Genomic DNA, 14,225 nt, shown 5'->3' on the forward strand with positions numbered 1-14,225 from the left:
AGAGAGAGAGAGAAAAAAAAACAGCAAGAAAATTAGCACTGCCATACTTTTAGGTGGCACATATGATCATTGATGTCGTAGGTTGCCTAAAAACATCCAGTTCAAAAAGCGATGAATGAAGCCAACGAGTGAAAGAATTAACTCACTCAGTACGGCCAGTCCTCTCTTCTCCTCTACACAGACCCCTCGGATGTCCAGTGGGTGTCTGAATGACTCAACCTTTAGCTTCCGTCGTCAGAATCGTGGTATTCTTTGTCAACAAACACCTCTTTAGTATAAGAGCCTTCCACTTGCAATATTTTGATGGTGGTAATTGGGGTGAAACGCTGTTAACGTCGTCTCTTTCGCCGTTCGTATGGAGTGAGTAAAACAAAGTAACATACTAAACAAGTTGTGACAGACCGAACCAGGAACAGAAAGTACAAGAAGAAGAAGAAGAAGAAAGAAGAAGAAGAAGAAGAAAGAAGAAGAAGAAGAAGGAGAAGAAGAAAGAAGAAGAAGGAGAAGAAGAAGGAGAAGAAAAAAGAAGAAAGAAGAAGAAGAAAGAAGAAAGAAGGAGAAGAAGAAAAAGAAGAAGAAAGACGAAGAAAGAAGAAGAAAGAAGAAGAAGAAGAAGAAGACGAAGAAAGAAGAAGAAAGAAGAAGAAGGAGAAGAAGAAGAAGAAGGAGAAGAAGAAGAAAGAAGAAGAAGAAGAAGAAGAAAGAAGAAGAAGACGAAAAAGAAGAAAGAAGAAGAAGAAGAAGAAGAACAACAACAACAACAACAACAACAACAACAACGACGACGACGACGACGACGACAACAACAACAACAACAACAACAACAACAACAACAACAACGACGACGACGACGACGACGACGACGACAACAACAACAACAACAACGACGACGACGACGACGACGACAACAACAACAACAACAAATCACACAGAGCTGCATTTCTCCCTAGGTCTCAGACAGCCTTACCATGACACAAAAAAGGCGAATGCGAAGATAAATCTTTTGCTTTCGTTATCGTACCTTTGACGCATAATAATTCAGTCCAGTTCAGTTACTCAAGGATGGAGGCGTCACTGCGTTCGGACAAATTCATATACGCTACACCACATCTGCTAAGCAGATGCCTGACCAGCAGCGTAAGTATACTACCCAATGCGGTAAGTTAGCACTTGAGGGGGGAAAAGGGTATAGACAAATAAATGGATACATCATTAAAGTGATGAATGAATAAATAAATAGATAAACAAATAAACAAATAGAAAGAAAAATAAATAAACTGGTAGTGAATAGATAGATAATGAAATAACATAAGAAGCGGGAAAAGAAAAAAAAGAGATAAATTGATAAATAAATAAATAAATAGAAAAAAATATTTTTTTAAAAATTTAAAAAAAAAAAAAGCACATGACAAGCATACCCGGAAAACGAAGAAGTGTTCACGGAAATCGTTGCCAAAGACGAACTGTGCACCCTGGTCAGTGAAAGCCATGTAGGTGGTCATGCGGTCCGCCATCCAACTGAACGCGGCCCGCCCCCAAGAGGTACGGAGCACGAGGAGAGCGAACACGAACTGCAGCAACAGACCCCCGCCCACCGGGCGCCAAGCCACCTGAACACATTCAAGTAAGTCTTTTTCGTTGGGTTTTTTTTTTGTGGTTTTTTTTTGTTTGGTTTTTTAATGGATTCCCCCCTTCCCCCCCCCCCCCCCCTCCCCCCCAATGTTATGTTAGTTCCAGTGTTAAATAAAAACAGTTTTTGTGTGTTTTCCTCCAAGAGTCCACCTGAACACACGCAGGCAATTGTGTGTGCGTGTGTGCGTGTGTGTGTGTGTGTGTGTGTGTGTGTGTGTGTGTGTGTGTGTGTGTGTGTGTGTGCGTGTGTGTGTGTGTGGTGTTACTTAATAAGAAATCAGATATGTAAGTTCCATTGTTCACCAACAGTTTTTTTTTTTGTTTTTGTTTTTGCTTTCTTTCTTTCTTTCTTTTTTCCCCCTTTTGTTTTCCATACAGAGTCCATCTGTGCATTTTCTGGCTTCTCTCGAAACATTAACGGAAATCTGTGATCAGACGGCTGTTGTTATTGTTGTTGTTGTTGTTGTTATCATCATTAAAGCATGTCTGTATGTCTGTCGTGATGTATAAAATAATATGAATTAAACTGTTTGGAAAATATTTTTTGTCGTGGTCATAACCCTCATATGATATCATCGTCACCATCGACTGTCATCGTCGTCATTATCATCATCATGTCTTGCCCTGTGTGTATCTTTAACTTTACTACATTCTAATGTGTGTACGTACTTATTTGATTGTTTTGTTTAATTCTTATTTTATTTCATTTTATGTAAATGTTTTACACAAGCCTAGGATAGGGCTCTCCAAGCCTGATCAGAGCTTTGGGTTTATTGCGAATGTCAGCAGGCATCTGCTCCTTCCTTCTTTTTTTTTTTCTTTTTCAGCATCTGCTCCTTCCTTCTTTTTTTTTTCTTTTTTTTTTTTTTTTTTTTTTGTTAACAGCAGATGAGGTGAAGCGTATATGGATCGGTCAGAACTGAAACTGAAACTTGAAACTGAAAAAACGCACCTTTCTCGGGGCGTGCGAAGCGAGGAACATGACAATGATGAAAACAGCGATGCCGACTGCCGACACCAAGGAGGCAGGTCGTTTCATCGCCACATCCACCACCACGTAGATAACAATGCCGATGACGATGAGCACCACCACGCACCTGTCGGGGGGTGAGGGGGTGGGGGGGAGAAAGGGGCTGACTGACTGTCTTGTCACCGTCACCATTGTGATGATGATGATGATGATGATGATGATGATGATGGTGATGATGATGAGGAGGAGGAGGAGGTGGAGGGTGATGATGATGGTGATGATGGTGATGATGATGATGATGATAAGAAAGATCAGAACACAATATGATGGTGATGATGATGATGATGATTGTAATGATGGTAATGATGATGATGAGGAGGAGGAGGACGAGGGTGATGATGATGGTGATGATGATGATGATGATAAGAAAGATCAGAACACAATATGATGGTGATGATGATGATGATGATTGTAATGATGGTAATGATGATGATGAGGAGGAGGAGGTGGAGGGTGATGATGATGGTGATGATGGTGATGATGATGATGATGAGAAAGATCAGAACACAATATGATGGTGATGATGATGATGATGATTGTAATGATGGTAATGATGATGAGGAGGAGGAGGAGGTGGAGGGTGATGATGATGATGATGGTGATGATGGTGATGGTGATGATGATAAGAAAGATCAGAACACAATATGATGATGATGATGATGATGAGGAGGAGGAGGAGGAGGAGGAGGGTGATGATGGTGATGGTGATGGTGATGATGAGGGTGATGATGTCGATGATGATGATGATAAATACATTTATATAGCGCTTTCAACCCCCTGAAAGAGCACAAAGTGCATTACAATAACAGTACGTCAGACACACAAACACAAAGCACACACACACACACGCACGCGCACGCACACACACACACACACACACACACACACACACACACACACACACATATATATATATATATATAGAGAGAGAGAGAGAGAGAGAGAGACTCACGCACGCACGGACGCTGGCACACACACACATACACACAGACACACACACACACACACACACACACACACACACACACACACACACACACACACACACACACACACACACACACACACACACACACACACACACACACATGTGGAAGAAACAGATGGTATCCATAGTGAGGAACAAAGTGCCTCAAATATGTCCTTCTTCCACTTCCTTCTCTTTTCTTCTCCCCTTCCTTCCCTCCTTCTCTCTTCCATCTTCCCCTTCCGTTTCTCTCTCTCTCTTCCACCCCTCTCTCTCTCTCTCTCTCTCTCTCTCTCACACATTCTCTCTCTCTCTCTCTCTCTCTCTCTCTCTCTCTCTCTCTATATATATATATATATATATATATATATATATGTGTGTGTGTGTGTATTTATCTATCCGTCCATCCATCCATTCATCTATCCATCCAGCCGTCTATCTATCTATCTATCTATCTATCTATCTATCCACTCAGATGAACTCACGTGTCGATAACCCCAGAGTGTCTCCCATAGCACCGCTGAAAGGGACGGGCGCAGCAGGCCATGCAGTTCTGGAGACCCGAGCGGAGACAGGAAACACGTCGGCACCCCTTCCACAGCACGGCCACCACCAGCACGGCCGTGATGGCCAGCAGAGTGGCCGTTTCCTCCTGGTCAGACTGGCCGCCATAGCGTGCCAGGGCCAGTCCAACGTACACCAGAAACAACAAGGTGACGAGGTACGCCACAACCGTCTGTTAACGTGCAGAAGAACAAGGATTTTCTGTGTGTGAAGTTCTGTAGGAGAGCGTGACTATAGATAAACTGACATCAAAAGAGCCACAATGTGTCTGTTCAACAGAGTTGTTTTTTGTTGTTGTTTTTTTTATAAACTTCAAAGAGTGCATGAAACTAAATATATCGACATCAAAAGAGCCACAAAGTATCTGTTCAAGACGGGTTTTCTTTATAAAGTTCTACAGGAGTGCGTGACTCTAAAATAAACTGACATCAAAAGAGTCACATAGTGTCTGTTCAATAGAAGAAAACGGAGTTTATTAACAGACTTCAAGGAGTGCATGAAACCATATAAGCTGACATCAAAAGAGCCACGAACAACTTCTTCAACAGAAGAAAACGGAATTTGTTTATAAAGTTTATAAAAAATGTATGAAACTGAAATAAAAAGAGCCACAAAGTATCTGTTTAATTGAAGAAGACGGGTTTTCTTACAAAGTTCTTAAGGAGGGCGTGACTCTAAAATAAACTGACATCAAAAGAGCCACAAAGTGTCTGTTCAATAGAAGAAAACGGAATTTTTCTTTATAAACGTCAAAGAGTGTATCAAACTATATAAGTTGACATCAAAAGAACCACGAACTCATTTTGTTTAACAGAAGAAAAGGAGGTTCATTAATTTTACAAAGTTCAAAGAGTGTATGAAACTTTATAAGATAAAAAACGGAGTTTCTTAGTAAACTTCAAAGAGTGAATGAAACAAACAAAACAAAAACTGACATCAAAAGAGCCACACAGTATCTGTTTAATAGAAGAAGACATGATTTCTTTATAAAGTTCAAAAGGAGTGCGTGACTCTAAAATAAACCGACATCAAAACAGTCACATAGTGTCTCTTCAATAGAAGAAAACGGGAGTTTCTTAACAGACTTCAAGAGGTGCATGAAACCATATAAGTTGACATCAAAAGACCAACAAAGTATCTGTTTAACAGAAGAAAAAGGAGTTTCTTTACAGACTTCAATGAGTGCATGAAGCTATATATAAGCTGACATCAAAAGAGCTACAAACTATTTATAGGTCAAACAAAAAGCAAACTTATCTCTCCCAAAAAAATTATGGTACGAATTTCAACATTTTAATGGTGTCTCGTCATAGTTTTATAATAATATGCCTTTTCTTCTAAAAACCTGTAACCACTGTCTTTGTTATTAACAAAACCAACAAATGTGTGTGTGTGTGTGTGTGTGTGTGTGTGTGTGTGTGTGTGTGTGTGTGTGTGTGTGTGTGTGTGTGTGTGTGTGTGTGTGTTTAAGTAAGAATACGAGTTACCTTTATGGCTGTTGAGAAAGAAAGAAAAAAAGGTTTTCGAAGGGGTATGAGTTACCTTAATGCTTGCGTAACAATATTTTAGAAAGCGCATGGATTATCTCAATGCCTGCTAGAAACGGTATGGGCTGCAAAAAACAACAACAACAAAACAAAAACAAAACAAACAAAACAAAAAAACATTGAAAGGCTAAGGGTCATATCTACACCTGGTAAAAAAGGATTTTTAGAAGGGATGGGTTACCTATATACCTGCAAAAAGAATGTTCAAGAAAAGGTAGGTGTTACCTTAATGGATGAAAAAAAAGGGGGGGGGCAGGGGGGGGGGTATTAGAAAGGGTATGGTTTACCTTAATTCCCGCACCCGATCTTTTCCAGCAAATAGTCGTGCATTCCCGAACAGCCAGACAAGGGAGGCAAACAGTTTCGTTTCGACAGCGGCAGCCTTTGGGTGAGTTATCTTCCGTCTCTGAAGAATCTTCTTCGTCTTCCTCTGAGAGTCTGTCGATGTCGGGATGGTCTCTGTGCTCAAGCTGGGCAGAAACCTGTTAGTTCTCACAAGCAGTCACGTTTATTCATGTATATATCTATTTGTTTGTTTAATAATTCTTTCGAATTGAGCATGCGTTAGCTTCTGGTCTGTCTCTGGTTATCTGGGTTTTTTTTTGTTTTGTGTGTGTGTGTGTGTGTGTGTTTTCCTTCTTTTTTGTGTGCTTTAATTTGCTTCATAACCATGTTATATTTTGTATCTATTCGATTACAGAAAGAATGCTAGTATTTACAACTACTAAAATAACAACAACTACTGCTACTGCGTCGACGACGAGACTACTGCTACAACTAAGAATTAGAACTTAATGTCTTGGTGTGCTGCTGTTGCATGTGCATGTCGATATTCATGTCATTACTATGTTGACGTATATATATATATATATATATATATATAGTGTGTGTGTGTGTGTGTGTGTGTGTGTGTGTGTGTGTGTGTGTGTGTGACAGACACACAGACATACAGAGAAAGAGACAGAGGCAAACACAGAGAGAACCCGGCAGTCTCAATTCTAAGCAGGCGTCAATGCGTGCAGACTGGTTCACTAATTATTAGGCTGCAGCACGTCTGCTTTAGAAAAAACAACAACAACAAAAAACCACCAAGACACAGCTGCAACCTGATTGTGCATCAGCCCAAAGCACTGAGCTTCCGCTCTGCCTGAGCTACCGTAGCAGCGCTAGTATCAGTATCAGTATCAGTATCAGTAGCTCAAGGAGGCGTCAGTGCGTTCGGTCAAATCCATATACGCTACACCACATCTGCCAAGCAGATGCCTGACCAGCAGAGTAACCCAACGCGCTTAGTCAGGCCTTGAGAAAAAAAAAAGATAAAATAAGATTTTAAAAAAATAAATAAATAAATAAATATTTAAAATACACCAGCGCTAAGTTTGCTTAAGGTTGAAGAATGTTCCCAAGTCAACACTAAGTCTATAGGCACAGGACAAATAGCAACGCTAATTAAACTTAGCGCTGGTGAGATCCGTCGCTCACGGAACCCGCCAGCCCTGGATAACCTACAGAATATTAGGTGTTGGAGAGAGTGGTCATTGTGACGACTGAAGGTTTTCCGACGGACACTGAGCGGTTTGTTATTTTCGTGTCGTCTACATCATTGTCTTAAAGCCAGTTTGTCTTGTTGAATTTGCAGAGTGAGTGTGGATAGCCTCACATCGCTTTGAACAGAATCTGCAATGATGGAACTAAAGTTTGAAAACAATTTTTTTTGTTTTTTGTTTTTTTGTTCGTTTATTTGTTTTTTTTTATTTTCAAATATTCAAATACTAGAGCAAATATCATGTCTCCAGCCCTCGTCCTGCATAAGGACAAAGTTCAGATATCCAGACAAGGTAAATGAGCTTTTTATTATATTGTTTTTTTTTCTTTAGATTTGTTCTTTTCATTCCTTTGTCGTCGATGTTTCCAAATACATATAATGTGTAAAGTTCACTCACTGAAAAAATACGATGTTAACACAGCCTAACAAATGTAAGTTCATTATTCATATCTAAACGAAAACTGACGAAAATTGGTATTTTACTTGCAGTGTATAGTGTTGAAAAAAAAGAACCTTCAAGTTCTTGTGTGGAATAGAAAAAAATGTATTCAAAACTGAAACAAGAGGCATTGTACACAAGGCTTAACATGAACAGATCAGTTCTGTGGAAGGCCACTCTTCAGAATGCCTCGTGCTATTTATTGGAAATATGAGCCCCAAAGTGTCACTTTGCATCACTGATAATTATGATTCATACAATCACAACTGTGTCACTTGACTTTCTACGCACGGTTATTTAGTTCCGGAGTTGAGCTAGGGATCACAAGACCTCAGGACCAACGCCTTGACCACGTCACACCCCCATGGAAAAGACACAGCCACGAACAACTTGACCTTAAGGACGTGAAGCCGATAGGTCGTTAACTCTTTCCATACGAACGGCGAAAGAGACGACGTCAACAGCGTTTCATCCCAATTACCATCATCAAAATATTGCAAGCGGAACGCTCTTATACTGAAGAGGTGAATGTTGACAAAGAATACCACAGTTCTGACGACGGAAGCTAAAGGTTGGGTCATTGAGACACCCACTGGACATCCGAGGGGTCTGAGCAGAGGAGAAGAGAGGACTGGCCGTACTGATTAAGTTAAACTCAACACTGCCTAGGGATCAGCGCCACTGACAGACCTTCGCCCCACAGTCATTGGTCAGCATTGTCCATGACCCTGTTTCTGACAGCCTATCAGCAACAGCTGAACATTCGCGGCCGACACACACACACACACACACACACACACTATCGAGGTCAATATTCAGCTCAGTGGTACACACTGCGGGACCAAAAGACCCGTTGACCTGTGATGGGATGCAAACACTGTCAGTGAAAGAGCCCGGGGAAAATTTGGCGCGAACTGCAGTGCAACTCGCACACTGGTGATAACATCGTGAAGTAGTGGGTCCGCAGAGCTGTTCCCTCATAAACCCTACAGTGTGCTGCCTGTTGGTATGGGGAGCCACGTTTCCCGCTCACTTCCAAGCTTCGTTCCTCATTTCCCACTGAAAATCAATGTGCTGCATGTTTTCTGATACATAAAAAATTATGTATTTGATTTTTCTTTTCAATTTTATGTCGACGTTTGCCATGAAATAGCAGGGGTGCCTGAAGGTAAATGCGAACGGGTAAGTGTAACTGCGAACGATGACTTTGGGTACATGTAGACAATTAAAACCTGAGAAGCAAGTCTTTAACTCATTACACACAACATATTATTGGAACATCACACAGGACTATTGTATTGTTGGTTTTTATCACACATGCACATAAACACACAAACAGACATTTCAACACACACACCCCCCACCAGTGCTCAGTAACTGTGCAGCGTCGTTCGCAAATAGACTCACTGCGTCAAAATATCCTATGATCTAATTGCAAACGACAATATTTTGCAGATTCCTGTCAAAACTTACGTTCTGATCTGTCACCAGTATGCTTCCTTAAATTCTCCCCGAGCACTGGTAATGCGCATTCAACATATCCGATCAAATAAAACTATCTTAAACGAAGTTCAAGTCCCACAACTTGCTTCCCTTTATTTTAGGATTTTGAGAGCACATTTGTAACCTTGGTCGGCAGTGGTGCGCGAAGAGAAGAAATAAGGCGGAAATAGCCAGAAATAGCTGATGTTTGACTGGTTCTTTGAAATGGATATTCATTAAGGTATTAGGAAAAGGTCGAAGCAGACGTTAAATTGTGAAATGCCACCGTTGAGAACGCTTCGAAATGGGGCGGTATACGAATCATTCGCAATTACACGCTGTTCGCTATTACCCATACCTACCCTAATATTCTCACATCCTATTAATATGACGTAAATCACAAATTTGTGAATTGTGTGTGTGTGAGTGTGGGGGGGGGGAATTAGGAAAAAACAAACAAACGATGCGCTGGTTGTATACGACATGGATAAGTGACATATCCAGCTCGCTGGTGCAAGGGAATTTCGATTCAGCTGATGTTGATCACATGAATACAAACTGCGTCGATATCACTGTTTTCAGAGAAATAGGTATAATTATTTGCGATCCACTAAATACGTCTTGTCACATGAGCAACTATAAGAGAGAGAGAGAGAGAGAGAGAGAGAGAGAGAGAGAGGAGGGGGGCAGGGGGGGGGGGCACAAATGGAAAACTTAGCAGCAGAAAAATATCTTTTTATTGACTACATGGAAAAAGCATATGTGTATGCATGTACATGTATGTATGTATGTACATGTATGTATGTATGTACGTCATGTCCAACTATGACCATCAGAACAGCAGAGGAGGCTAATGAGTCGTAAATGTTATTATGTCTGAAACCACACACACACACACACACACACACACACACACACACATATATATATATATATATATATATATGTGTGTGTGTGTGTGTGTGTGTGTGTGTGTCTGTGTCTGTGTGTGTCTGTGTGTGTGTGTGTGTGTGTGTGTGTGTGTGTGTGTGTCAGTGTGTTTATATGCATATGTATGTGTGTCTGTGTGTGTGTGTGTGTGTGTGTCTGTGTGTGTGTGTGTGTGTGTGAACATTTCGTAGGCTCTCAAGGCCTGTCAAGCGCGTTTGGTATGTTTGGTTCATCCGAAGGTCAGACATCCCCTCCCTCCCCCACACCCCCTTCAATTTCCCTGACCCATTCTTTTCGCAGGTATGTTGTCGCGTACATATATGCACCATTCCATACCCTTTGATACCCCCTTTGAAACTGAAATCGAAACTAACACTTTCGAAGAAACAAAGCGTGCTTGCCAGTGACTTGAGTGCACCTGTGCAGGTTGTTATTACAAACCAAAAGCACTGGAGCAATTTACCCCGTGTCATTGTCACCAGTAAAATGTTCCAGCGGACACATACACCAGTCCATAGGGTATACATACTCTCTGACGTCCCCTTGAAACCGTAACTGAAACTATTTGTTGTAAAAAAATATAAAAATAAAAATGCAAATTGTGCCTGAGCCCACCTGTACAGACTATTATTACAAACCAAAAGTGTTGGATCCGTTCACCCCCTGTGTGAATATCACCAGTAAAAAGTAAAGAAAGAAACAAATATAACATAGAGACAAACACACAGAGAGAGAGAGAGAAGAGAGAGGGAGATGGGTTGTTGACAGTAAATTTCCTGTCAGACCATGTAACAACCAAATGGCTATTTTCAAATGAGAGAATTTAATTTCAAACGGTGAAATGGTTTGGTTTGGTTTTTTAAAGAGAAATATTTTGAAATGGCAATATATTTTCAGCTCCTTCATGGGGTAAAAGAATAAGTGCCTGATTTGTACATAACAGAGCCCAACAGTTAAAGTATTGTGTTCTTTATTAAAAAAAAAACAAAAAAAAACCTGAGAGCTAACACGAACACTGAAGAAAAAAAGTTACTGACAAATTACATGAAGCACTCATGACCACTCTCTCTCCTTCTCTCTCTCCCTCTTCCCCTCACCCCCTCCTCCCATTCCTCCTGACAAATTACATGAAGCACTCATGACCACTCTCTCTCCTTCTCTCTCTCCCTCTTCCTTTTCCCTCACCCCCTCCTCCCATTCCTCCTGACAAATTACATGAAACACTCATGACCACTCTCTCTCCTTCTCTCTCTCCCTCTTCCCCTCACCCCCTCCTCCCATTCCTCCTGACAAATTACATGAACCACTCATGACCACTCTCTCTCCTTCTATCTCTCTCTCTTTCTTTCCCCTCACCCCCTCCTCCCATTCCTCATAGCAAAGTGAGTTGGCTGGCATAGGGTGCTGTCGTCGAAGTATGAAACCAAAAGTTGTTACAGTCAGGTTTAGAAAAGAGACTTTTTAGTGAAGAGCGACGAAAGGGAGAGACGGAAACAGATGAAGGGATATGATGGGGAATGTTGTTCCAGGTATGCATAGCAGCAAAGACGAAACAACATTTACAAAAGGCTCTTGTACTGACATGAGGAATTTTCAAATAGTGACAGTGATATTCACACAGGGGATGAACTGATCCGATACTTTTGGTTTGTAATAATAGTCTGTACAGCTGGGTGGGCTCAGGCACAATTTACAATTTGCTCTTTTATTGACTCACTTGTGTAGACAAAGTGAGTCTATGTTTTAACCCGGTGTTCGGTTGTCTGTGTGTGTGTGTGTGTGTGTCTGTGTGTGTGTGTGTGTGTGTGTGTGTGTTTCCGTGGTAAACTTTAACATTGACATTTTCTCTGCAAATACTTTGTCAGTTGACACCAAATTTGGCATAAAAATAGGAAAAATTAAGTTCTTTCCAGTCATCTTGTTTAAAACAATATTGCACCTCTGGGATGGGCACAAAATTTTTTTTAAAAGAAACCTAATTATATGCAGACTACATTTACTGTTATATTTATATTTTTTGTATTCTCTAAACTTGGCACTTTGACCTTTTATTCTGACACAACAACAAGAGGAGTCATTATTATTATTTTTGTTCAAACAGGAACTTCTTTTGCTAAGCATGGAATTTTTATTTATTTTGCAAACGTTTTGGTGCAGATAGTAAAAAAGGGAAGTTACTCTGTAATTAATGCTAGGGGACTTAATTTATCACAAGTGAGTCTTGAAGGCCTTGCCTCTTTTGTTTCTTTTTTTTTTTTAACCAGTATTAGTGAAGAATTCATGGGGGAGTATAAACACTGACAGGTCAGAAAGATAGTTCGCTCCAGTGGAATAGAAACCAGAAAGAGACACACAAGTTAGTCAGTATTCTTCTTCTTCTTCTTCTGCGTTCGTGGGCTGCAACTCCCACGTTCACTCGTATGCACACGAGTGGGCTTTTACGTGTATGACCGTTTTTACCCCGCCATGTAGGCAGCCATACTCCGTTTTCGGGGGTGTCAGTATTCAACGAGGAGTCAGTGCAGAGTAGGAAGGAAAGAGAAGTGTGATCAATACATGGGACTCGGTAGTCAGACGAGTACTGTAGCGTTGTTTAGAAGTGTTTTTGTTGTTGTTGCTGTTGTTGTTGTTTTTCCAATGAAGATTTTGGGGACAACCTGTGAGAAGTGAATTGCAGCAGTTGATTCGTGACTGAAACACAAAAACGGATATAAGAGCTGCTGTACTTTCAACAGAAATGTACTGAAGAACCGAGTTAACTCTCTCCATACGAACGGCGAAAGAGACGACGTTAACAGCGTTTCAGCCCAATTACCATCATCAAAATATTGCAAGCGGAAGGCTCTTATACTGAAGGGGTGAATGTTGACAAAGAATACCACAATTCTGACGACGGAAGCTAAAGGTTGGGTCATTCAGACACCCACTGGGCATCCGAGGGGTCTATGTAGAGGAGAAGAGAGGACTGGCCGTACTGAGTGAGTTAATCTGTTGAAGCTTCAGTACTGTGTGCATCAGACTGACAACAGTCATGTGCATACATACTGAGGTTTGAGTCAAGAACGACTCCGTGGTTACTTGCTGCTGTACTGAGAAAACTGAACTGTGGTGTTCGGTCATATTTCAGTAGTCCACACAGAATCGAACAAAAGTCGAACCACTAGATTTTAAACATTCTTACTACAACTGTATGCATTAAACAAATAAAAGTATACCTTCCCGTGGACAGGGTTGAAGAATAAGAAACTAACAGCGCTTCAGTGTCACATCTGCCTCGGTTTTAGCTGTTGTCAGGCTGCTTATTCAAAATGTTGTGAGGACAATTTCATCAGTCTGGTTTTTGACAAAAACAATAATACTACTGAATCATAATACATTTGGCTAATATTGCTCTTTGACTTTACAATACTGACTATGCTAGTGTGGCCCAAAGCATACCGAACTCACAATTGTGTGTGTGTGTGTGTGTGTGTGTGTGTGTGTGTAAGCAATTTCCCGCGAAACTCTCTCCGCGGTCGGAGGGGAGTGGGGGGGGTGGAGGGGGGGGGGGGGCTAACTTATCCAGCCTGACACAAATACCAGATGAACTTATCAGCGGTGTAAGTGTTCCAAATTCAAAACTTACCTCCGGCGATGTTTCTGAAGGAAGCAATTCCACCATTGCAACCCTTTCCACGCACTCGTCATACCCCTCTTGCTTCACGGATGACATGATGATACTGCTCCAGACACACAGCTTTCCACACACACATTCACACACGCGCGCGCGAGTACACTAAAGGCGAATGCGTCACAGTGGTGAACGAAGTAGGAGCCAGCTGACAGTGTAGAATGGAATATGTTTCTCGGTCTCTGGTTGCCGGTTAGCAGCCTGAAAATGCCCACGTGCCTCCCACTGTGCCACACATGTGGAGCACATTACACAGTTTCGGTCTGTACTTTATCGGTCAGACTTTCCCCCTCCGGCCCCACTTTTTGTCAAGGACGCTCTGAACTGGTCGGACTGCTGACGTGTGTGCAACCAACTACACTGGGTTTTTTTTTTTTTTTTTTTTTTTTTTTTGTCTGTGTATGCGTGAGAGAGAGAG

General features: G+C 41.3%; 1 protein-coding gene across 1 annotated transcript in view; it reads right to left on the bottom strand.

Annotated features, from left to right (window-relative positions):
* Positions 1-14,015, bottom strand: part of LOC143282375 (solute carrier family 28 member 3-like) — a 24,189-nt gene extending 10,174 nt beyond the window's left edge. The window contains exons 1-5 of the mRNA XM_076587993.1: positions 13,763-14,015; positions 6,028-6,210; positions 4,115-4,365; positions 2,585-2,729; positions 1,419-1,610 (exon numbers count right to left, since the gene is read on the bottom strand). Coding sequence (XP_076444108.1) covers positions 1,419-1,610; positions 2,585-2,729; positions 4,115-4,365; positions 6,028-6,210; positions 13,763-13,849 — 858 coding nt within the window. The 5' untranslated portion in view covers positions 13,850-14,015. The remainder of the gene's footprint in view (positions 1-1,418; positions 1,611-2,584; positions 2,730-4,114; positions 4,366-6,027; positions 6,211-13,762) is intronic.
* Between the last annotated feature and the right edge of the window lie 210 nt (positions 14,016-14,225).

This window comes from Babylonia areolata, chromosome 5 (assembly GCF_041734735.1).
Source record: "Babylonia areolata isolate BAREFJ2019XMU chromosome 5, ASM4173473v1, whole genome shotgun sequence".
In the NCBI taxonomy this organism is placed as follows: Eukaryota; Metazoa; Mollusca; class Gastropoda; order Neogastropoda; family Buccinidae; genus Babylonia; species Babylonia areolata.